This window comes from Sapajus apella, unplaced genomic scaffold (genome assembly GCF_009761245.1).
Source record: "Sapajus apella isolate SASKATOON/1434 unplaced genomic scaffold, GSC_monkey_1.0 scaffold6, whole genome shotgun sequence".
Lineage (NCBI taxonomy): Eukaryota > Metazoa > Chordata > Mammalia > Primates > Cebidae > Sapajus > Sapajus apella.
The window spans coordinates 69,459,723-69,485,866 of NW_022436946.1; the positions used below are offsets into that span (position 1 = coordinate 69,459,723).

The window sequence follows — 26,144 nt, forward strand, 5'->3', positions numbered from 1 at the left end:
AAAGAAACATAGCCATCCAGATTGCAAGTGCTACTCAGTATCTTTCTCACACATATCTTATTAAAAATATTTTCACTGACTTTTTCTTTTTTTAACTATCAAGCACTTGGCAGACTAATCTCTTGCAAGAAATCTTCATTATAAATATTATTTTAATGGTAAAATTATTAACTTGTAAACTTTTATCTAGCTCTAGGCAACTGGTTTTTATCTTAGTTTGTTTGAGTATACTATTGTCATTCACTGAATGTCTGAGAACAGGGAATCTATCAAAAATAGTTGGGATCCTGTCAAAAGAACACAGGCACTAATTTGAAGAGGCATGCATTGGTTAAAGATATGGTAACATGAGCATTAAAAAGGTAATAATAATGATAGCAATACACTGATGCACACCAAATATATAAAAATCCATGAGTTCATAAAGATGTTCCAAAAAAGAAAGTCATTAACTACCTCTGGGGTATGCTAGATCAATTAATTTATTCTGAAAATTACTAAAGAAAAAGTGAAATATTAAACTTCATTCTTTGAAGATATTTTTAATACATATTTGCAGCCTCCGTGTTACCAAAGTGGATTTAGCCATATTTATAAAAGGCTTCGACAGATGTGAGCTTTGCCTGCTGATTCTGAAACTAACTTTGCCCAATTTTGCTTTTTCTATAATTTCATATGAATGAGGTCATTCATTGTGATCTTTTGTAGTTGACATCTTTCATGCAGAATTTTGTTTCTGATATTCACCCATGTAGGAAAATTTATTCCTTTTTATTGCTGAGTAGTATTCCACTGTATGTGTTCATCACAATTAGCTTACCCATTCAAGTAGCACTTTCCATGCATCTGCTAAAATGATTGTTTTCCCCCTTTATTCTATTAATTCTGAAAATTATATCGATTGATTCTCAGATATTAAAAAAGCAACTTTGCATTCCCAAGATAAGCCCCACAGGTCATGATGCATTGTCCCTTTAAATGTTGTTGAGTTTCATTTACTAAAATTTTGTTCATGACTCTTATGTCTATTTTATGAGAGATATTGGTCTGTAACTCTCTTTTCTTTTGAAGTCTTTCACTGGTTTTGATAGCAGAGTAAATCTGGTCTCATAAAATGAATTCAGAAGTATTTTTGCAATGCTCATTTTATGCCTTGCAGAACGTTAAGAAACATTATGTATAAGGTGTAACATGACAGGTGTGATTCAAATATATGTCTCAAATATAAAACAATCAGTTTTTATCTTGTTCTTTCTTTTCCTAATTTCCATAATAAACATGTTCTATTCCTCTTCACATCTAGTTTGAAGTTGGCCTTATTAGTGAGTGATTTATAATCACATATTTTAGAAAATTAGAGCTAAGTTATTTTAGGGACTGCTGTCACTGCATATCTAGAAGAGGAAACTGAGACCTTTAGAGGTTGCCACGCTCTTCCAGAACAGAGTACCTTCCCACTCTTTACAGGTCCCCATCATGTAACACTCATTAAAAGTCTTTATGGGTAGGAAATGTATAAAGTACCTGGTGTGTATCTACTTACATTATAAAGTTTACGTGTTCATTGTTACACTTTTTCCTTCCTATGAAGGCACACACTGTTCTTACTCTTACAATCTCCAAGAGAGAGCAGAGAAACAATGAACCTTCAGGAGTGTGTGGCCTGGGGGCTGCTAGTTGAACTGGGCATGCTCAGTCGCCAGGCAGATTTTTCGGTGAAGTGGAAACTACAACAGCGCGTACCGCGCGCGGAGGTGGGCGTGCCCTCGTGGAATTTAGAACGTTGCCTCGGCCAATGGGGCCTCGCGGCCGGGTGGCGGGGCTCCTCATTGGAGCAGCAGGGAGGCGAGCAGAGGGCCCCCGGAGGGAGCCGCGGAGGTGCAGGTCGAAGAGGCCGGGCTACGCCGTGCCCTGCGTGTGAGCAGCTGCAGCAGCAGAGGCAGCATCCAGCGGCAGCGCCAGCAGTTCCAGCCGGTTGCTTTACTTTTTGCTTCACCGACATAGTCATTATGCCGAAGAGAAAGGTAAGTCTTACCAAAAAAGATTTAAAAGGCCTTAAAATTGTGCTTACAGTGAATCCTGGCATTGCAATGGCTTGCGCAGAACGCGCGCGGTAGTAACCGGGGGACTGGGAATCTCTGCTCCTCCACACTTGTTTTTAGATGCCTGTTGCAGACATCCCTCTCTCCCTCTCCCCCTCCCTCTGTCCTCGTCGATCTCTGAATGTTACTTTCTCTCCAGTGACGCGGTTTCCCCTCTTTTTGAACTCATTCTTGCTGGAATGGTTTCCCCGTACAACAAGACGCAAAAGCGGCTTTCCATTCCGAAGGGGAGTTTCCTCTTTGCAAACTGCCAGGTAGCGAATTAGTGTGAAGGAAAAACAGAGAGGGGAGAAAAACACGTCCAAACATAGGGAGGGGGAAGAAAATAAATCGGGCAGATGTTGGGATTATTCCCATGCGGCTGCGCCCGCGGCTGGCTGCGCTTGTGGCTGGCTGCGCCGCCGTGGTGGCTCCGAGGCTAAGGGAGACAGAAAGCCATGTTTAAAATAGCGCTCACCCTCCTGCTCGCCTCCGCGGCAGACCCGTATGTACCAACTCCAGTGTCAATCAGGACTGGGGCCGGCGAGGCGGGGCCTGGCGGCTTGGACCTACCCGCGCTTCACGGCGAGAGCAGCGGAGTTGGCAGCGTGGAAGGCGGGACAGCGCCGCAGTATCCAATATGGCTCGTCCAAGGTCAGGGGGCCAACAGGTCCTCCCCAGTGACTGGAACCCACACTCAGTTGGGGAAGGCGGGGTCCGTGCGCTGTCCGCTCCTCTGCGTGTAAAGCAAACTGGAGTCATTTTTGTCCCATCTTCCACCCCTTGCTGACTGTCCGCTTCTGCGCAGGCCCCGGACGCCGACTACCACGTTTCGAGACACAAATCTGCCTCGGGGTGGGGCTGCGACTTTCCCAGGGAAGGAAGGGAAGGCTTTCCTCCTCCCTGAGAAACCAATGTGTGATGGCTGGTTCCTGAGCAAGTGCTTTGCATCCTCCCACCGCCAGCCTCAGTGTTTCCAACTGTGTCAACGAGTGTGGGTATTCAGTTCGAAGGAAAATTATACCTAATATCCTGTTTTATCAAAGACCATGGACTAATTTGTGTGTGTGAGTGACTGCATTACTTTAAAATACTGAAGTTTAAAAAACTCAGAAGCTTTTCCCTTATGTTATTACTGAGAATTGGGTGGAAACTTGCTTCCTACTCCATTTTTTAAAAATAATAGTAATTGAAAGTGTTTAAAACTCTTAGTTTGTTGTGCACATACTGTGTGCACAACACGCTATGCAGAATTTGACTTGCATTATCTCATTTAATTCTCAAAACACCGTGAGCAGTGTTATCCCCATTCAACTGAGACTTAAAGAAATAAATTGTCCTGCATCTCACCAACCAATAACTACTAGTAAAGATTTGATCGGATACTATAGATGCCAAAGTCTTATTCTCACCCATTATGTACTCATTTAGGAAAAGGTGGGTCAAGAGGAGTTTAGGAAATCCAAATGTACTCCCAGTGTAAGAAGACAGATGGCCTATTAAGAAGACTAATGCTTGAGATTTATTATTTAAACTTACATTTTATGAAAGTATTTCCTAGCCCTGTTTTACTAGAATTAGAATATTAAATGATGTCACCATTGTCATCATTTTGACTGAGGGTTTATGATGGGTTAGGAATGCTAGTAGAGGCTTTCCCATAAAGGAACTAATCAAGATATGGGTTACAGAGTAAGTGAGCTGGGGGCCATCTTTTTTTCCTGGGAATTATTAACATGTTTACATAAACAGTAGGTTAGGTGTGCACACTTTATATATAATGGACCCTGATGATGGAACCCTTCATAGCTGTTTATTCAAGGGCCAGAGTTGCTGAAACCATTATTCTTATAGGGGAACTGTCTACCTCTCTCAAGGGGAGGGAGGGAAGAAGAAAAGAGCACTAAAATAACAATTATGGTTTTATTTCTTTGGAAGGCAGGGAACCCCCATGCATAAGCTAGCCAGTAAGCCTAAGACTAGGGGCTAAATTCTGTACAGGCACCTATGTGTCATCCTTCAGGACATCAGAGTGTTCTCCAGTGATGGAAAACTTCTCCTTGATTAATAGGAAGGCTTTCCGTTTATAGCTAAAGCCTAAAGACCTCAGTTGGCACCTGAGCAAGAACAACCTCAGATTAAACACAGTGATCATTGCCAGCCCATCTGTCAGTCAAATATTGGAGCAGCCTCATGGAATCCTAAAGTTCAGTGGAACTTATGCAAGAAACTACTGTCATTAGGTAAAGCCTGCTTAGATACAAAAAAGAATTGGAGACAATCCATGCATAGCTCTTCAACATCTTTAAAGCTGGGGTAATTGCCAAAGCATTTACATACTACACAATATTTTTCTTGACTAAAGAACTGTCTGCTCTACGAAACTTTTAAAATGTCCCCATAGTACTTTTTTTTTTTTTTTTTGCCTTCGTAGCCCGATGGATCAACTTTTCCTAGAAATCAAGAAATGTTATTTAATGAGCATTTAAGTAAGTTGTTCTGCAGAGCAAGAAGTGGGACAGATGAAGTCAATGAAAACATCTGGAATCCTAGCCCTGTTTTAATGCTACAGGAACATACTGTTTTTGCCTTCTTGGAGCTTGTGTTTAATAAGGTGGTAAGACTAGCAGGCACAAAACAGTTGAATAACATAAGACTGTGTATATGTTCCAGAATGTGTAGTTATAGATTCCACAAGCAGTAGGAAAGATAAGGAAAGAAAGTTAACTTTGGGCTGGCCTTAAAAGTGTGGGTATAACTCAAATATACAAAGAAGAAGTCAGAGTCATTTTTGGTTACCCAGTATTCAGATGTGTCTCCTGATTGTATCTTAACATGACCAGCCCTCAGTTATGCAACTTCAGGGCTGTAATACCATCTGCATTAATATTAAAATGTTCTCATGACATTTCTTTGTAAGTTTCATGTGTGTCTTTGTGTGTGATAATCATAGCTACATTAAGTCAAATGGTTTCTTATAAATACTATAGTATTTTGTGAAGTAATACAGCACTTAGTGAAGAGTTCTTCAGTGCATATTAATCTCTAAGTTTGTGAGATGTAAATAAAGGTGAGTTTCCTGTATCAGGTAACGGGTGGTGGATGAGTGGAATTACAAAGGAAATGATAACATTCATGGACTCAGGTGGTAGTGAGACAATGAGTGACTGAGCTCTAGACTGTTCTGGTCAGACATCCACAAATGCCCACAGTGGTCATGTTGTTATGTGATGATTTGATATTCTACAAAGACATCAGACAACAAGACCTAGAATCACAGTCCTGGCATGATTAGCAACAGGAAATACATTTTTACATCTTTCTTTTAGTTAATAGTTTCCAGTTCCTTATCACTAGAACTATTTTAAATGTCTAACGTATCACATCAGAAATTCTCTAATGAAGCAATTTTCCATGAATTTGGCATGTAAACGGTCATGTCTCTTGACACTTAAAATAAAGATTTAAGGAAGGAAAGCCCATCTGCCTCTAGGTTTGAAATTCGAAATTAGATTTTTATCTGTTTCCTTGAAATGGAAGGCCCAGTAGCAGTGGCATTGGACTTATTAGCACAGGGGATGCTTAACTAACAGTGATCGAGTTTTGTGATAGTTAATTTTGAAAAGAATATTACTTGTCATAACACCAAAAACAGAAACTGTAAATGAAAACACAGATAAATTTGGCTACATGAAAATGAATATTTCAAGATGGCAAAAAAAAAACTGTTAACAAAAATTTTAAATTTATGAAAAACTGGGAATAAATGTTTGTACCACATATACTGAAAAAAGGTTTGCTATTTTAAAAAGATAGCATCCCACATTTCCTTATGGAAAAGATGTATATCTTTATAGGAAAATAACGAAGACTAAGTAGACACAAATGTTAGTTTTACTAGAAATCAAAGAAATGTACACTATTAAGAATAATGAGATGTAATTTTTTTTAAATAACCAATCTGGTTTAAAAAAAGATTAAAAGTAGGTATTGGCTAGTGCTGAGGGACATAGCCACTCAGCACTCTAAATTAAAGCATTTATTGAAGTATTGTTTACTTATTGTAAAGTCCATTCATCCATTCAGATATTTTTAGTAAAGTATAAAGTTGTGCAACCATTATCATAATCCAGTTTTGAAACATTTCCATCATTCCACAAAGGTCCCTCATGGAGTTTATAGCCAATCCCCACTGCCAGCCTAGCCCCAGGCACTAATCTACTTTTGCTGTCTCTAGATAAATATTTCTGGAAGTTTTATATAAAAGAAATGATACAATGTATAGTCTTTTATGACTGATTTTTTTTACTTAGCATAATGTCTTTGAGATCACTATGTGTTGTAGAATGTATCATTACATCATTCTTTTTTTATCGTCCAGTAGTGTTTCATTGTATGGATGTACTACTTTTTGTTTATCCTTTCACAAGTTGATGGACATTTGGATTGTTCCAGGTTAGAACTACTATAAATAATGCTGCCGTGAATATTTGTATGTAAGTTATTGCATGAACATGTATTTTCATTTCTCTTGAGAAGATTTCTAAGAGTAGAACTGGTGGGTGGTATGAAAGTCAACGTTTAACATTTTAAGGAACCTGCAAACTGTTTTCCAGAGTGCATGAGTTCTAGTTCCAACATACTTGGTCATAATTGATATTGTTCATTTTTTGCTTATAGACATCCTAATGAATTTTCATTTATAGTTCTATAATAACTACTAACAATAAGCATCTTTTCGTGTGTTTACTAGCATCATGTATATCATATGTGAAATGTCTATTCAGATATTTTGCCCATTTTTAATTGGGTTGTCTTATTGATTTGTAAGAGTTTTTTATATATCTGAGATAGAAGTCTCTTATCGTAAATATGACTGGTAGTTATATTCTCCCAGTTTGTGACTTAAAATTTTTTTTTTCTTAATGGTGTCTTTTGAAGAACAAGTTTTAAATTTTGATGAAATCCATTTCGTATTATATCTAATAAATCTTTGCCTAATTCAAGGTTATGGATATTTTCTCCTAGAGGTTTTATACTTTTAACCCTTATATTTAGGTATGTGATCCATTTTGAGTTAATTTTTTGTATGGTATGAGATTAGGGTTTAAATTTATTTTTTTACTGTAGAAATCCAATGATCTCAGCACCATTTGTTGAAAAGACCATCCTTTCTCCACTGAATTGCCTAGTCACCTTTGTTGAAACTCTGTCATAAATGTAAAATTTTATTTCTGGACACTCAATTATGTTCTATGATCTGTATGTCTGTTCTTATACCAGTACTACATTATCTTGGGTAGTCGCAGTGGCTCACACCTGTAATCCCAACATTTTGAGAGGCTGAGACAGGAGGATCACTTGAGGTCAGGAGTTTGAGACCAGCTTGGGCAACATAGCAAGACCTCATCTCTACAAAAAATTTAAAAATTAGCTGGGCGTGATGGGGTGCACCTGTAGTGGCAGCTGCTCAGGAAGCTGAGGCTGGAGGATCTCTTTAGCCCTGGAGGTTGAAGCTGCTGTGAGCCGAGATTGCGCCACTACACTCCAGCCTGGGCAACAGAGTGAGACCCTGTCTCAAAAGGACGGAAAAGCTACCCTATCTTGATATCTTGATAACTATGGTTTTATATTAAGATTTAAAATCTGTAATGTCAATTTTTCACTTTTTGTTACTTCTTTCCCAAAATTGTTTCTGGCTATTTGGTCTTTTATGTTTTTGTGTAAATTTTAGAATCACCTTATATATTTCTACAAAAAAAAAAAAAAAAAAGCCTGCCATTATTTTGATAGAGATTGAATTGAATCTAAAAATCAGTTTGGAAAGAATTGCTTTCTTAGCAATATTGAGTTTCCGTGTCTGAATATGAAAGGGCCTGACATCCATAAATGCATGCTGCATTTAATTGAGTTAAATATTGATATGGAATCTATATTTGAGTAAAGGCTCCAAAATGGTAGGGTTGTACATTTAATATTTAATTATTCATTCACTCCATGTTAAACATTCATTGGGCATCATCTTTATGCAAGATATCATCACCTTGGGAAATTAAATGAAAAATTACTGTTTTTTTCAACTCAAATGAGTAAGTGCCCTTGTTTTTAAGAATTATTCAATCTAATGGGATAGGTAGAACACATACACAAGTATTTACAATTCATAGAAGAAAGTGATAATGAGCCACAAGAGAAGCTATGAGCAGTGAACATTCAAAGGTTTAGCCAGGCTGACTGTCCAAAGAAGAAACACTGTGAAAGAGTGTTTGGTTAAAAGGGTCAGGGGTTATAGCTTTTAACCACCCTGTTGTGTTTCAGAAGTTGTCTGGCACCATGTTTCTATATCAGCACAAGTTACTTGATTGATTGCCTATTTTTTAATTAATTTTGTTTTGTAATCCTATTTTGACTTTACTGTGAAGTCATTCATGGCTCTGATCTTCCTTTCATCCCCCATAGCACCTAGCACAGGTAGTGTAAATATTTGTAAAACAAAGGGATGAATAAATTGTTTTCAGAGGAAGGAAGTAATAAGTTTAATCATTTCATTGTAAGTAGGTTTAATCATTTCATATAGTGGGGACAACTCCAGTATGGTTCTGGCATTTGCTGTTTATTAGCTATATGATCTATGGTAGATCCCTTAACCTCTCCCTAAGTTGCTAAGTTCCGAATTCTCTAAGAGTCAGTTTTCTCATCTTTAAAATGGGAGTAATGATATGCTCTATTTCATTGCAATATTATGAGAATTAATTGAGATGGTGAATGCAAAGAACCTAACCCAGTGCCTGGTATGTGTAAAACAATCAATGGATATTTGATGTGATGATGAGCTTTTTAATTATTATGAGAACCACAGTGGAACAACAGGCTTCTAACAGCACCATGCCTCCACTTTGTGGGATGACAAATGGTGTACACAGTGAGGGAGCAAGTAGATCCTACCCTGATGTCGAATTCACTGCAATTGTAGGAATACATGTTCAACCACCAAATAACAAATGGAGTGTTTTTCAAAGAGTATAAGCTTTAATCTTGTGCATTTCTACATGGTTGATTTTTCTCACGGAAAAAAATATGCTTAAAAATATCTTCATATGACATTAAAATTCCCTTGAAAGATCAGTTACCAAGTGGTCCTCTTTTCCTATATTTTTCTCCTAAAATGTTGCTTTTGTTTACACCAGAGTTAAATATATTCCAGTTTCCTGCAGGGCACAATTTGGAAATGGTGACTGAAATAAACATCATTTAAGCTGTCTGCTTTCACAGTACCTAGAGTGTTGAAATATGATGTTAGTCTCCTGAGTAATTTAAAAATCACTGTCGAAGTTAACAAACAAAATAAAAATGTTGAATTCCTTTTCACTGGTTACTTATTTATTGTACATTTCACTGTCTTCTTAGAAGAATTCAGTCAAATCATGGATTCTTGGTCAAGGTATTTATTGAATCCAGTATTATTCTACCTTGTGGGCATGTCCAGAAACAGGGCTATTTAGATATGCCCAAGGTAAATACGTATTCAGTCACACATAAAGTAAATTATATACACATTCAGAAGTAGGAAGATGGAAAAGTAGTTTTAAATTTCAAAATTGGCTCCAAACTGTAATATTTTAAGAGAAATGTATGTCAGTAATTAACACAAATATACTTACTACTATTAAAATTGAATTAATTTAAAAATTGAGCTATTTATTGAATGCCTGGATGTACCAGACCTAAGTGTTTTATATTCATAATGTACCTGAGTTTAAATAAATTTATGTGAAATTATTTACATTTAATTCAAATGTATGGGAAGTATTATACTATAATTTCATTTTATTCTCACAACAGTTCAATGAGGCAATTTCATCTCACAGTTAAGAGAGGTCTTTTTCTATGAGTCAGGCTGTTCTTAGCACTTTATATTAATAATGTTAATTCTTCCAACCACCCAGTAACTTGTGTCCTCTTCCCGTTCTCATTTTACGTATGAGAAAATTGAAGCACCAAGTGGTTAACAGACTTCCTCAAAGCACCTGTGATAAGGAATGACTGAGTTGGGATTTCACTTCTGATGTATGGCTGCAGAGCCTGTGGTCTTAATCAGTGAGCCCTGCAGCTTTCTCAAACACAGGGGAAAATATTGGGATTTAGTGAGATTAAGAAATTTCCTATGGGTCACATAGCTAGGAAGTGATAGAACCAGCATTCTGACCAAGCTGTTTTACTCAGAAATTTTGCTGTTAACCATCACACCATAATACTTCATGTATATGTTTATTTCTAATAATTGCATGTATTTTTAACTGCAGTACCTAATGAATGAAATGAGGAGGAATCAAGAGTTATGCAAACAAGAGTATTCACTTGTTTAAAATGTCTTTATTACAATATAGGCTGGTGCCATGGTTTCTAGGTGCCGGTCATAGAAAGTTACCCAACAAGGCATTATTATTTGTGATTCTGCCCTAAGGCTGGCCTCAGGGTCCAGTCCTGTTCTTGGTAAGAGAGGAGCATTATTACCATGAAGTCTTCTAGGTATTTCAGTAACTTTATTTTGTTCTTTACTTTCTTGCTTTTTATTGGTAAATGTGCTTTATTCCACCGAAGTTTATAGATCTTATTTTTGTTTTAAAATTTTTTTAAATAACTTTAAATTTATTTTAACAAAGTCTAAAATTGCTCTCTATCTGTATCATCCTCCAGAACAAAACCAGGACCATAGTATCCTTTAACGTCTTATCTACTGACCCCACTTCTATCTTTCATGGTTATTGTCTAAAGCTGTGCTGTGCAGTATGGTAGCCATTAGCTGCATGAGTTTATTAAGCACTTAAGAAGAATGAGGAGCTGAATTTTTAATTTCATTTAAAAACTGATATTAGAATCTGCTTTTGGAAAATTGTAAATGTTTGGAACAACCTGGGTGAAACTACTGTAAAGTTTATGAATTTTAAATACATATTTAGATGTTCCTGATAAAATCTAGCATTTGAGTAAAAATGTGCTCTAAGTATAAAATGAACACCGGATTTTAAAGATTTAGTATAAAAAAAGTCTGTGAAATATCTCATTAATCATTTTTTTGGCATTAGTTACCAGGTGAAATAATAAAGTTTTAGATATATTCAGTTAAATAAAATATTAAAATAAATTTCATCTGTTTTTATGCTTTTTTAAAGTGGCAATTAGAAAATCTAAAATTATATGTTATATTTCTGTAGGACAGAACTTCACTAGAATTACTATTGAAACTTAAAAACACACACAATAGGTAATGTTATTTACAGTTAGTAATTAGATTTATTAGTATATTTTTAACATTTTTTTCTTATATACTTTTCCTTCCTTCTAGATTCATTTTTCTTATTGCTAAATTTGATCCTTTAGTAATAGATTCTTGTTGAAAGAAAGGCTTTTTTGGAAGTGAACTCACTTTATATTTGTATTCTGAAATGGCTTTATTTTGCCATCAGTCTTGAATGATAACTAGGTATAGAATTCTACGTTGACAGTTTTCCTCAATTCCTTGAATAGTACTCTGTATTTTCATACATTTGTATTTGTTACTGGAGAAGTAATTCTTTACAGGTAATCTACCTTAACTCTGATAACTTTAAGGATTTTTCTCATTTTCCTTGATGTTTTGTAATTTTATTGCAATATGCCTTATTGTATTATTTTGTTTGTTTTGTTTTGTTTTGTTTTCTGCTTGTTCCTTGGTGTGTGTGTTCAATGTGGAGAGTCAAGACTTTACTTTGGGAAAATACTCAGTCATTATATCTTTACTTTCCTATTGGCACCTCTTTCTCTGCTTCTGAAATGTCTATTAAATAGTTGTGGAGCTTCTCAGCTAACTGCATCTCCTAACCTCTCTTGTTCATCCTTTTGTTGTTCTTTGTTGCATTATGGGTTAATTCCTCAGCAGTCTGTGGCAATTCCTACTGTGAGTTTATCTGTGTTTTGAGTTTTTTTTATTTCAATGAGCCTGCTTTTTTTTCCAAAGCCTCTGTTTTCTATGAATTAAAGACATTTTAATAGAAAACATACAGACAGAAGATAGTATCTACATATACATGATTTACATAATAATAAAATAAACCACCATCTAGCTTAAGAAATGTAACTCTTACCATTGACTTTGTCTTTCCCAAATTACCCTCCCTTTCCTCAGCAAAGGGTTACCTCTGTCAGGATTTTGTAGTTATCATCTGTTATGCTCTTCTTTATAGGTTTTCCACATATTTGCATTTTTAAACTTTATGTAGAATCATGGTATGACTTGCCTTTTATACCTAACATCATTACGTTTGTGAGATTCATCCTATGTTGGATGTGCATACTCACAGTTCATTTGTGTTCATTGCTACTTATTATTTTATTATATACCACTGTGTACATATCCTCCTGATGACACATATTTAGATGGTTTCTACTTTTTAATTAAGTTTAGCTAAGTATATATTTTTTCGCCATCCTTTTATTTTCATGCTTTCTATATCCTTGAGTTTTTGGTGTCTCTTTTAAGTGTCATATTATTGTATAAGTGTTAGTTACCTATATTGTTTATTATTTTTAAGTCTTAAAATCTGATTGAGCAAGCATTCCTTCCCACCCAACTCCTCATTGTTTTCCTTTTTGGGATGTGCCAGAGGGGATAGGAATCAAAGCCTAGGGCTGGTACAGGGGGAGAAGAGCTACTGCAGTATCCTCAAGTTTGCAGCTTCCTTAAAAGGCATGAGGATCTAACAACAAAAAGTTAAAACATCTCTTGCCTAGAACAGGTTAAGGGATCTTGCCCATGTCAGCCTTAACACTGGGTGTGATGAGAAAAGACTCTTCCTGTTTTGACCCCGATGTGGGTTCACATTCCATACCACTTATAGGTCCTGCAAACCTGTAAGTCTAGCTTCTAATAGTGAAGGAAAAAGTTGTCCTGATAACGTCTTGACACATCAGCTATCAAGGATACCCCAATATTTCAGCTGAGGGAGAAAGCTCTCCCATTTAGTTGAAGACACTAGACTCTACTATGACAATTATTCTTTAGACCTCTTAGGGCCTAGAACAAATTGTATAAGCCTCCATCTGAAATGGATACAAATTCTGCCAGAGTCTATCAATCTCCTTTGCTCTAGTACCCATTTGATTCAAGGTGAGCATTCTACCAACATTCCAGAGACAGCACCCAAAGCTCTGGTTTATATATGATGATTGGTTTCTATGTTTTCAACTTATCCTCTGGAGGGTGACAGCTATTCAGCTCCATTCACACAGTATGTAGCTGCCCAAAGTACCGCCCTTTTGAGATTACTCTGGATCAGCCTCATTCACTTAGAATAATCATTCTGTGCCAACATTCAGGTTCTCCTGGATGATTATCTGTCCTGACCTAGTTGTCAGGTGTTCAGTGATCTACCTGCCTGCGGACTTGCCCTTAGATCAGCTCTCACTGGTGCCCAGAATCCCTGCTGTGGCCTCCATCTGGCCACCCTGCTGTGTATCCCCCACCTCCTTGCTGGCTCTCAACTCAGTATGCTGGCCACTTGGGAACTGAAGGAACCTTGGATATGTGCATTAGATCTTTTTATTTAACCATGGTTTGGGACCTTTTGACTATTCTTTGTTCAAACCGGATTAGTAGAAGCCTGCTGTGTCCTAGAGAGTGGGGCAAGAGCCCCCTTTGCCTTGGCAGTCCCTGCATCCCATCTAACGCTCCTCATCTTTCATATCTGCCTGCTGGGAAGTTCATATCCACCTGCTAGACAGTAGACAGTTGAAGTACATCTGAGATTCCCCTGTATACACTCCCAACCCTTTGTTTCCCCCTTTTCTTTGTTTTTATTCCTCACAATCCCTTGGCGCAAAAAGTTTTGGGTTTCTGTGTTAATCCCTTAAAACCATGCTGTCTTCCTTCCTGCCCCCCGCCTGTGGCTTAGAGTTAATTGATGGAGAGGGTTATGTGATAAGACAGCTTATAACTGTAGGTCTTTCCAAAATAGTCTGCCTGTTACTCTGTGCAGCAAAAACAGAAAACCAGTTTTCTGGGAATCTGGATGTAAGAAAATGTGCTTAACTTTAAGGCTCTGCTGAATATAGTTTCATACTGTATAATTCAAAAGTCATCTTAAGATCTTTTTTATTGCATAACCTTGGTATATCAATTTACAGTTTATGAAATGTTTTCTGCAGTATCTCACTTGATCATAAGCTTGACCCTTTGAGTTAGCTGTCATCATAATCTATCATTCATGGATGAGGAGACTGAGCCACTGTGATCAAATCATTGTCCCAGATCATACAGCTTCTAGGTAGAGAGCCGAGATTCAAGCCAGATGTCTTGAGCTCACATCCTGCATTCATACCATTGTATCACACTGATCGGCGATAAAGATTGGTTGTTCCTGACTGTAGATGTATTAAATGCTTGTTAACAGAAAGCCGTTGTGGGGACATTGCCACAGAAACCAGCTTTGCTAGCCCTTGACATCCAGAGCCTTATGTTCATTCATCTGAAGGCATTCACATTTTTAGTGTACCTGCTTTTTTTATGCAGTGCCTTTACAAGTTTCTCTTTTTGAATAATTTGCATCCCATATAAACATTATTAGGTCAATGTTTAGAGATTGAACTCTATCATATTGCCTGTCACTAACCCACTGCATAGAAAAATATGGAAATAATCTCATTAACATCAGTTTTTCTTATAATAGCTATGTGCTGCTGCTTTAACTGCCTATCAGTTATAGGTAGAGAGTACCCTAGACTGAAATCTGCTGAGTGACCTGACAGGTCTGAATGAAAGCCCAGCTCTCCTAGACAACCAAGGGTCTGTTGTGTGGCCAGAAGGGTTGAGTTTGTAGCCATGGAAGTGTGCAAAACCCAGTGGCCCACCTAGGAATTATATTCATATACTCAGACTAAGATTTTACCATCTCTACCACAACTGACTGACACAAGATCTATGAACCAAATATTCCTGTGCAAGAGAGTAGGGAACAAAAAAGAGAAAGCTATTTCTTCATGATAGAGAAGTTTCCATGGAGGAGAGGAGATGGTTGATTTGGAAATGAGAGAAATCCATGACATGGGAGGTTCTGGAAAGAGGACATATGATAGGCTACGGGTAATAGGCAGCCCCAGGGAATAGACAAAGGTCACTGGATCCTTTGCCTTGAAGAAAAGCTTTTTTCTTTCCTAAAGACTTATATATATACTTAGGACTTTTGTTTTGCATACTTTTTTATGACCTAAGTTTTTAAGTTTAGCATTCTTTTATGTGGACTTTTTATGTATTCAGATTGCCTAACTTTTTAATTCTGTTCATTCATATTTACATAAATATGTAAATAATAGCTTATTTAAACATTTCTCTATTATTCACTGATACATGAGTTGCTTCCACTTATTCCATGTTAAAAATAGTACAAATAAAACCCATTATTTACAAAGAGTTTCTTTTTTTGAGTCCAGGTTCCAAAATTGAAATTACTAGGTCATATTAGTCCTCTGTGTCTTTTTCATATTGCCAAGTTGTTCTTTGAAATTATTATATTTCCAGTGCCACCAGCCTCAAGCACTGGGTTTTATGATCTCTTGAATTTTGTTCTCCTTTTATCAGATGAGGCATTACCACATAGCTGTTTTATTTTGCTGAGCCAAACATCATGTCAAATGTCAGTTTGCTATTTGTATTTTTTTCTAATGAGGTTTCTATTCAGATCAGCAGCCTATTTGTGCCGTAGAGACTGAGTATTCACTTTCCAACCATAAAACAGTTTTAAAATATGTTAGATAGTCTAGTTTTCTAATTAGTTTGTTTAAATATTATTTATTAACTCGTAGCCAATAAAAAATACTGGGACATGTGGAGTATCCAATAAATCCAAAGTATATTTTACTTTAAAATATAAAGAAAATATAAAGTATATTTTCCCCATAGCATACACATCCTGTAAAGGAGCCAGGCTTCAGCTGTCACAAGGGGGGCAGGTGCTGCCCCAAGGGATGAATCAAAACCTGGAAATAAATCGGGGGTGGCATGTAGCCTGGCTGTCATGCCAAGGCTGGGAGTTTAGTAGAGATGCTGGAGTTGATAATGGAAAAATAGTAATCTATGATAAATTTGTCAGGTCATATCAAGAAATGGGCTAGAAATCAAGGCTAGGCAAGGATGGGATGAAAATGTGCTTTCGTGTTTGGCCTGGACTTTACCAGCAGCCTGCCCTGATCTTAAAGGAATGGAGTAACTAGAAAAGCAATTGGAACAAGAGGGTGGCTCCCAGGCATTCCTGCCACTGACTGCTGGCCACTGTTCTTTAACTGGAATCATCAAAGTTAAATGAAAGTCACTTAGGGTGCATGCACATTGAGAACAAGGGATGGCATCCTTCTTTCACCATTTCTGTTTTAAAAGTAGAGCAGTTATGCAGCTATCTACTGTGTGTGCATGCTTGCACATAAGCGTGTAAAAGACATACCCTGTTATAACTTATTTTTTCTCTGCAAAAAAAATCTGTTGGCTTATTTGGTTCTGGGAATGAAATAGCTTTTTAAAAACATTTTTCTAATGTGTGTTTTCCAATTTAAATACAATTCACTGAAATATTGTCTTTCTAGTCTCCAGAGAATGCGGAGGGCAAAGATGGATCCAAAGTAACTAAACAGGAGGTAAGTATATCTTTAACATTTTATATCTAATTATTTACATTGAAATGTTTAATATTGTTAAGATTATCTGCATCTGAATGAAATGCAGACAGTCTTATGAACAAGGTTGAATATGAATGAACATGGTTGTTAAGACTACATAAAACAGAGATAAGTGTCTGTATGTAGTCTCTCTTGGCCTAGGTATGTTTCAGTTGAGTATATTGATGAGGCATTTTTCCACTTACTGTGTTGTTTATGTTTCTACTTGTCGGCCCTACTTTCTGGTAAAGCAGATACTGAGAATTCCTTCTGGGCAAAGAGTAAGATAATAGGCAAATTCATCAAGGACAACAAAGTCTGCCTTTCACACCAAGAAAACGAAAGACTTGATATCGTAAATTCTGTGCTCCAATGAGTGGATTATAAATCACTTTTTAGGTGCTGAATATTTTGCCTGAGAAGGATCATCTTTAAAGTCAAAAACTGTAGAAGGATACACAATATGTCAAAATATTAAAGCTTTTTTTTAAAAATTGGGAGCAGTAAGGATATTGGGATAACTAATTAGGCAATGACTCAATGATGTTTTGTATTAAAATTCGGAAACCTCCAAAAGTCTAGAAACATGGAAGAGTTTCTGGAATTTGACCCTCCACATTTATTATTATGAACCTCTAAAAAAAGATTGGCTAAACAGTAGGAAATGAGATGTAATTTTGAAGACAGCCATTGTCTTTTCACAGAGCTTTAGAGTAGGTGGAAAACTGCAGCTGTTACCCTTGAACTTACCAACTAAAAAGGGTCATGAGTGAGACAAAAACAATATTTAGTTACGGATTCTTTGATCGGGTGATTCATATTGTGGTTAATAATTCAGAGGAGTTTATCATAATACCAAAACCCCTATACAAGATTTGTGCAAGGAAATTCATTCTGCCAAGTGGAAAATCTTAAACAGAATCCATAAAGAAATAACCTAAAAGCAAAACAAACAAAACAGTTTTTCTCTGCCATCTATGTACTTAGCATTCATGGTTTGACAGAGTTTGGAATAATCATGATTTTTTCTTTTATCCAAAGCAGAGTCACCATACAAATGTGAGAACCAACCAAAAAATGATAAGAACCAACCAAAAAGTGACAAATGGTTGAATTTTCTCGGAAAATGGCAAAATGTGATTTTTTTTTTTTTTTTTTTTTGAGATGGCGTCTTGCTCTGTCGCCCAGGCTAGAGTGCAGTGGCACAATCTTGGCTCATTGCAACCTCTGCCTCCTGGGTTCAAGTGATTGTCCTGTTGCAGCCTTGTGAATAGCTGGGACTACAAGTATGTCCACCATGTCCGGCTAATTTTTTGTATTTTTAGTAGAGACTGGGTTTCACCATGTTAACCAGGATGATCTCAATCTCCTGACCTTGTGATCCATCCACCTCGACCTCCCAAAGTGCTGGAATTACAGGCGTGAGCCAACACGCCCAGCCATGATTTTTAGAACAGTTGGCTAAGTGTAACTAACCTTATTGTTTTTAAGATTTGGACACTAAAACAAAAGCATCTGGGTTTTTCTTTAGGGACTGGCATTTAAATTGATTTATCAGTCAGGAAAACTAGGAACACCATGGCACACAGTAAGCTTTGATAGTCTTTCCAATTCTACTATACTAAAAGCAAATGAAGCTGGTGAGAATATATATAAATGATATGTGTGTGGTTTTGCTTGTACAGCTGTCTTACACATATTATTTTATTTTATTTTTTTTGAGACAGCATCTCACTCTGTCATCCAGGATGGAGTGGGTGAGGTGGCGAGATCATAAATCACTTCAGCCTCCATCTCCTTGGCTCAAGTGATTCTCCTACCTCAGCCTCCGAGTAAGTAGCTGGGACTCTAGGTGCATGCTACCATACCCAGCTAATTTTTTTGTTATGTTTTTATTTGTTATTTTTATATTTTATTTTATTTTCTACATATTTTACAAAATGTTGTTGTTGTTACTAAAAGTATTTTCTAGGAAAGACTACCTGTCATTTAACAGTTATTTAAAAAATGAAAAGGTCAGTTAGTTTGCTGGTGGTTTCATGTAAAAACTGTCAGTGCATTAGTTGATTTTTTTTTTTTCTTTCCCGCTAATTTCCCAGCTATGTCATTGAGTATGGCACTATCTTAACGATAGTGAATGGATAACAGCTACTAAGGGGGATTCTATTTGAAAATCCTCTTCCGCTATTATATTAGAATGCATTGTACAAAGGTTAGTATTTCAGGGGAGTTGGATGGAAAATAACCAAAATAATATAGTCATTATGGTCAACCGTTACAAACCCTTTTACATCCATTATTTTGTCCGGTCTATATACTGTGAAAGGAAGGCAGATGATTCCTTAGCAAAAATGTGTGAGCACTTATAATGTACCAAGCACTGTTCTAGGCTCTGCAGATCCCACATTGAACAAAAGAAGCAAAAATTCCTGCTTTCATGGAGCTACCTATTAGTGGAAGAGAGAGTAAATAAAATGATTGAATATTAGCTATGACGAAAAACAAAGCAAGGAAGGGAAATAGTTAATGTTAGAGAAGTGCTATTTTTGAGAACATATTAGCAGATGTTATCCCTATTTTAACTAGAGCAAAGTTCCTAGACAAACATGATTTTCCCTGGGTGTTAAAACTTGTCGATAGCAGAACCAGGAAACAGATCTGAATCTCCTGCTCAAAAATCCTCTATCCCTATGGCCCTTTTGTGACAGTGCTAAAAATCTGGTCATCCAGTATCCATTTTTCTGTCTTGTCTATTCACAGCCAAGGATCTGAGGTACAAACTTTCCTACTTCCCAGTTTTGAAAAGAAGACAATTTCTTTTTAGGGTTTTTTTTTTTTTTTTTTTTTTTTTTATTTTAGAATTAAAAACAACTTGACTTTTGGGTTTTGCTTGGAGATACATGGTCAGGCTCAGGAGTAAAAAAATCTCAAAAATAAAAATACTCCCATATTTCCAATTCAACAAAGCCCAGTGATTCCATTGAATCTAGCTATCACTGTCTAATTTGTCATTGGGAGATTAGACTTCTGCGTTGCTTCTGCAACCAGGACATTAAAGTAGATTTCATGTCTTTCAGAATAGGCTTCACCAGAATTTTCTCCAACCTAAAAGATGATCAGTTAATAAATGCTGATGGAATAATTCCATTGTGACCATCACCTGAATACCATAGTGACAAACCATCACATTTGTCATATCTGTTTGTCATATTTATCAAAGATGGCTTTTCATTCTAAAAGCCCTTCTTCCCTCCCTCTCAGAGCTAGTAAAATAATTGGATATTGGCAATGAAGAAACAGCAAGGAAGGGTAATAGGGAATGTCAAAGAAGTGCTAATAAGTAGTCTCTGGACCACTTTTCCCGAGGATTCACAATTTTAAAAAAATCAAGAGAAATTCTTAGTATCTTTTTTTTTTTCTTTAGTAGTTCCACCCAGCAATCTGAGTCTCAAACGAATACTTCGGATGTTAGTGTTTTAAAAAGGAAAAAAATAGTCTAATCTATTTCATATCCAATAAATATAGTCTAATAGTTTATAGATTTTTAAGGCTGTGAAAGCTGATGGAACTTTCCAGGAAGGCGTCCTTCCTTGCATGCATAATCAGTACTGCTGAGTGAAAGGTTTGTCTCAGCCTCCCCTGTCTGCAGTGAAAGAGAAAAATGGTGGCTACTGGAAAAGAAAATGTAAGAAAGGTCTTTTTTCAATGGCATAGAAAGAAGAGGTGGTACATTTTAGGTAGAAAGTCACAAAATGATTTTATAATAGAAGACAGGATTTTTAGGGACTTGCTGGTTTAGATAGGTTAGGCAATTTTGGGGGGCATTAATTTCCTAGGCTTTTTATTTTGGAATTCCTGTACTGGACCTGAATTTTTAAAAGGTATTCAGTCCTTTGGATCAGAACAGCTGTTAGGCCCTGCAAAGCAGTGCTTAGATAGGAATGTCTCTGGAAATCTCAAAGAGCTCTCTGACATCACTTAGTCTATTGAGTATGTTCAGGTGTTCACATGGAGAGGAATAACAGTGTCATAGTTGGGGAGCTCTTCACATGATTTTGCCTCATTTCATGGAGATTTTATTGAAGACTTGTAGATGGCAGATAGGGAGGCAGTTTTGAGTAATGGCTAACATGTTTGTCCCCCTTTCAGGCCTCAAACTAAAGAGTAACTGAGTAGTGGCTCCAGGACCTCTTCCCCTCCCACAAGCTCACTGTTGCTGTATGTTTCTGGTGCTTACCCCTTCTGTTCATCTCAACACCTATTGAGGGTCCCTGTTGCATATTGGAGCCATAGAAATGTAAGAGGAAGTGGTCCTGTGCAAGAGGGGATGGAGACCTGAGTCGGATAAAGTGAATATGAGGCAAGACCAACATGATGCACATGAGTTGACATCAAGTCATGAGGGAGTCAGATAAGGTTCATTCACCTCTCTTTAGCATGGAGAATGCCACTTTCGTCTTGGAAGGTATTGTTCTGCCTGCTGTAGTTTGTGAGACATGAGTAGTTCTTGAGGCCACACTGAAGCTTCAAAGCTGAGCTCTGTTGGGTGATTGGCAGGTGCTCTTTTCTCCTCTCTGCTCAGAAAGCACATTAAAAAAACCACATGATACCCTTTTATTGCCCAGTTTACTTGATAATGTTGCCTTTTCTTCAGTATACTCAATTAATACAGTTAACCATCCTGTAAAAAGTATTGTGAAAGTTGGATTCTGGTGCCCAGGGACTCAAGGGCGCACTGTCAGGAATGCACCCTTGATAACCATAGCAGGCACTATGGTTCCTATGGAGAATCTGACAGGCGCTTCTCCTGTACTGATTCACAGGACTATGCGCTGAGCTGTACGTGCTTTTACTCTGTGCAGTGAGTGTATCCCACCTAACCACTTAACCTGCACAGTCTCCCATTCTCAGCACATTCTTCCCGCTGGTCTTAAGTCCAGCTCTGATCTTTCCTCAAGACCCCAGGGTTAAAAGTATTCATGAAGGCTGTGGCCCTTCATTTCCTTCTGTAGTTTAAAGAAAGATGAGTTTAGTTTCTCTGACTATTTTCAGCAAGAAAGTTCTTAGATGTGGAGATAGCAAGAAATATTTCTTCCAGTTTGGCCTGACTGGCTGACCTTGACTGACCTTAGCCCCACTTCAAGAATTCCATGATTCCTCATAATTACAGCATGGATTCCTACTGACCATTTTTACTATCCCCCTTAGGAAAAATTATTTGAAACATTTAAGCTATTGTAATGAGACAAAGTCTGCATGAGGCAGTGAGAATTAGGAAAAGGATTGGATTCATTTATTCGGCAAATATTCTGAGTTTGTACTGTATGTTGGGCAGTACACTACTGTACTGGAAATAGAACAGTGAATTAAGCAGATAAAAAATATGGGGTATTTATTTCTGAAGCACTTTTTTTAAAAGGCTTTTAGAATGTGAAAGCCTTTGGGGAGCCATGTTAGGCCGGATGGTAAGTAGAATATCAATTTTGTGTGTTATTGCTGAAGTGCCTAGGCCAGTTTCCGGTGTCACTTGCTGTTAACTTGTAGTATCCTTGAAGAAGAGAAGATTTTCCCCAAAAGATCAATCTCTACACAGTTTCTCTGTAAATTTTCTAAACTTTGAAGTTAAAAGAAAAAATGTATACACTTTTAATTCTAGTTAAATCTTTGAACATATAGACAAATGTGTTTGTTTTATTATAGGTCAAAAGAAACCGTTCTTGTTAACTGCCAAGATTTGTAGTCATTTTCGTTTCTAACATAGCAGCCTGGGGAACATGGGGAACTCCTGCTATTTTAGTTTCTACCCAATTGCATAAGTCTCTTCTTGTATTAACTTAAATGCTTTAGTTCCATTTTTAAGGAGCTGGGGTCAGACTGAAGACTAGCTCTTAAGTAGCACCTCAATGTTCTTGCTGTTGATTTTGTCATAAAAGTAGAGGTTTTAATTCGGGATAAAGCCTAAATTCATCTTCATTTCCTTTACTTACTCACCACACCCTTGGTTGGGAGTGGCCGTTTATTTGAGCAGTGTACCTACCCCTTTTTAGAAACACTTCCTCTTTAGTATCATGATGCCTAGGAGACTTGGAATATCACTGTGCTTACCTGGAGAAGGTGACGGGACTCATACATTATAGTCATTCAACAAAGTAAGGTATATTAAGAATAGATTTTTAAAAATCAACTTTGCTTTATATAATCACCAAAAAATATGTATATTTTTCCATTCCCTTTGTAGCCCACAAGACGGTCTGCCAGATTGTCAGCGGTAAGTACCTTAGAACCACTTCGGTGTTAGTTCACGTGAGTACATGATCCCTTTGTCCAAAGTGAAGCAGCAAAAGGAAGATGAAGATGGTTTCCCATGAGTTTATTTTCGTTTTGAAAACTACCTAGGGTCCTCATGTGTAGCAAATTTGACCAGTGTTGCCAAGCAATTCATTTGATCAAATGTGTCAAAAAAAACAGTGGCTAGACCCATTACAAAGAATATAAAAAAGGATGTTATTTGACATTGCTAGATCTCTGAAACAAAAGTAGTACATTAAGCAAAGTTCCAGTCTTCAGATTCTACCTATGATGTACTGAAGTGGACAGAATTCTGATTCTCTGTTCACAACTCATACTTTAGAATGTTTGTATGAGAATCTTCTGAAAGTTGTCTGAGTCCATATACTGTAGCCTCATTTCAGACCTAAAGAATCTTTGTAACAGTGATAATTCTACTTTGCTATTTGGAGTCTCCTTCTGTGGGCCAGGAGATTCTTGTGGGGTTAGGATACAAGCTGAAATGGGCAGATATGGCTGAGCCTCTGAGGTGGACATCCTATAGCTTTTCCGTACCAGTATGTGCTCCTTACTAGCTCTTATGCCATTCTCTTTTGCTGCCCTCCTAATAGATTAGCTGGACTCTAGTGGAGGATTTTGGTTAAAGTTCCTGCAGCCCAGGCTTCCCACTGAGAAGGTAAAGGGAAAGGCATTGACATTTTGACTGACACTATATTAATATATCCCCATGCTAATTATTACAAAAGCTTCATGCTACTTTGGCCTTCAGGAAAGCATGGATTTTATTCTCAACCCAAACCTGTGCCTGGTACAATGTAGGGAATCAAAACAAAAATGGATATTAGGACCACTCACAAGTTCAGAAGTACAGCTGTTTGGTTCGGCTGAGCCAGTGTTTCACGAGTCTCATAAGGAAGTTTATTAGTTCATTTTCACACTGCTGATAAATAGATACCCAAGACTGGGCAATTTTCAAAAGAAAGAAATTTAATTTCTTTCTTAAAGTGGACTTAAAGTTCCATGTGGCTGGGAAAATCTCACAATCATGGCAGAAGACGAAGAACAAGTCACATCTTACGTGGATGGCAGCAGGCAGAGAGAGCGAGCTTGTGCAGGGAAACTCCCATTTTTAAAACCATCAGATTTCATGGGACTCATTCACTATCATGAGAACAGCGCAGGAAAGACCCACCCCCATAATTCAGTCACCTCCCACCAGGTTCTTCCCATAACACAGGGGAATTGTGGGAGTTAAAATTCAAGATACAATTTGGGTGGGGACACAGCCAAAGCCTATCATTCCACCCCCAGCCCCTCCCAAATCTCATTTCCTCACATTTCAAAACCAATCATGCCTTCCCAACACTCCCCCAACTCTTAATTCGTTTCAGCATTAACTCAAAAGTCCAAGTCTCATTCGAGACAAGGTAAGTCCCTTCTGCCTATGAGCCTGTAAAATCAAAAGCAAGTTAGTTACTTAGGTAAAGTAGGGGTACTGGTACTGGGTATATACAGCTGTTCCAAATGGGAGAAATTAGCCAAAACAGAAGGGCTACAGGCCCCATGCAAGTCCAGAATCCTGCAGGGCAGTCAACTCTTAAAGCTCCAAAATGATCTCCTTTGACTCTTCCTCTTGCATCTGGGTCACACTGATACAAGAGGTGGGTTTCCATGGTCTTGGGTAACTCTAGCCCATGGCTTTGCAGGGTACAGCCTCCCTCCCAGCTGCTTTCACAGGTTGGCATTGAGTGGCTGCAGGTTTTCCAGGTGCATAGTGCAAACTGTCAGTGGGTCTACCATTCTGGGGCCTGGAGGACAGTGGCCCTATTCTCACAGCTCCAGTAGGCAGTTTCCCAGTGGGGACCCTGCGTGAGGGCTCCAACCCCACATTTCCCTTCTGCTCTTCTGATAATGATAATGTCTTCAGGACATCAACACAATTATTTAAAAGTGAAAAGGTCAGTTAGTTTGCTGGTGGTTTCAGGTAAAAACTGTCACACACTGTATTAATTGATTTTTTTCTTTCCCACTTTAACTGAGTTTCTCCATGTGGGCCCCACCCCTACAACATCTGCCTGGGCAACCAGCTGATTCCATACATCTTCTGAAATCTAGGTGGAAGTTCCCAAACCTCAGTTCTTAACTTCTGTGCTCCTACAGGCTCAACACTACACAGAAGCTGCCAAGGCTTGGGGCTTCCACGCACTGAACAATAGCCTGAGCTGTACCATAGCCACTTTTAGTCACAGGTAGAGTGGCTGGGACACAGGACACCAAGTCCCTACACTGCACACAGCAGAGGGACCGTGGGTCTGTCCCACGAAACCATTTTTTCCTTCTAATCTTCTAGGCCTGTGATGGGAGGGGCTGCTGCAAAGGTCTCTCATATGCCCTGGAGACATTTTTCCAGTTGTCTTGGTGATTAACATTTGGCTCCTCATTACTTATGCAAATTTCTGCAGCCAGCTTGAATTTCTCCTCAGAAAATGGGATTTTCTTTTCTGTCTCATTGTCAGGCTGCAAATTTTCCAAACTTTTATGCTCTGTTTTCTGATTAAAACTGAATACCTTTAACAGCACCCAAGTCACATCTTGAATGCTTTCCTGCTTTGAAATTTCTTCCACCAGAGACCCTAAACCATCTCTCTCAAGTTCAAAGTTCCACAGATCTGTAGAACAAAGGCAAAATGTTGCCAATCTCTTTGCTAAAACATACCTTTGCCCTACTTCCCAACAAATTCTTCATCTCCATCTGAGACCACTTCTGCCTGGATTTCATTGTCTGTATCATTATAAGCATTTTGGTCAAAGCCGTTCAACAAGTCTCTAGGGAGTTCCAAACTTTCCCACATTTTCCTGTCTTCTTCTGAGCCCTCCAAACTGTTCCAGCCCAGTTCTAAAGTCACTTCCACATTTTCAGTTATCTTTCAGCAGTGACCTGCTCTTCTGGTATTAATGTACTGTATTAGTCCATTTTCATGCTGCTGATAAAGACATACCTAAAACTGGACAATTTACAAAAGAAAGAAGTTTAATTTGACTCACAGTTCCATGTGGCTGGGGAAGGCTCATAATCATGGAGAAAGGCAAAAA

The 26,144-nt window shown here is 37.8% G+C and overlaps 1 protein-coding gene across 7 annotated transcripts in view; it reads left to right on the plus strand.

Annotated features, from left to right (window-relative positions):
- The first annotated feature begins 821 nt into the window (after positions 1-821).
- The window catches only part of HMGN3 (high mobility group nucleosomal binding domain 3), a 29,644-nt gene continuing 4,321 nt past the window's right edge, over positions 822-26,144 (plus strand). For all 7 annotated transcript variants that reach the window (XR_004268007.1, XM_032275453.1, XM_032275454.1 and 4 more), the window contains exons 1-3: positions 822-2,024; positions 16,692-16,742; positions 23,002-23,031. Coding sequence is in view for 6 of the 7 variants with exons in the window: in XM_032275453.1 (XP_032131344.1) it covers positions 1,641-2,024; positions 16,692-16,742; positions 23,002-23,031 (465 nt within the window). In the remaining variant the exon portion in view is untranslated. The remainder of the gene's footprint in view (positions 2,025-16,691; positions 16,743-23,001; positions 23,032-26,144) is intronic.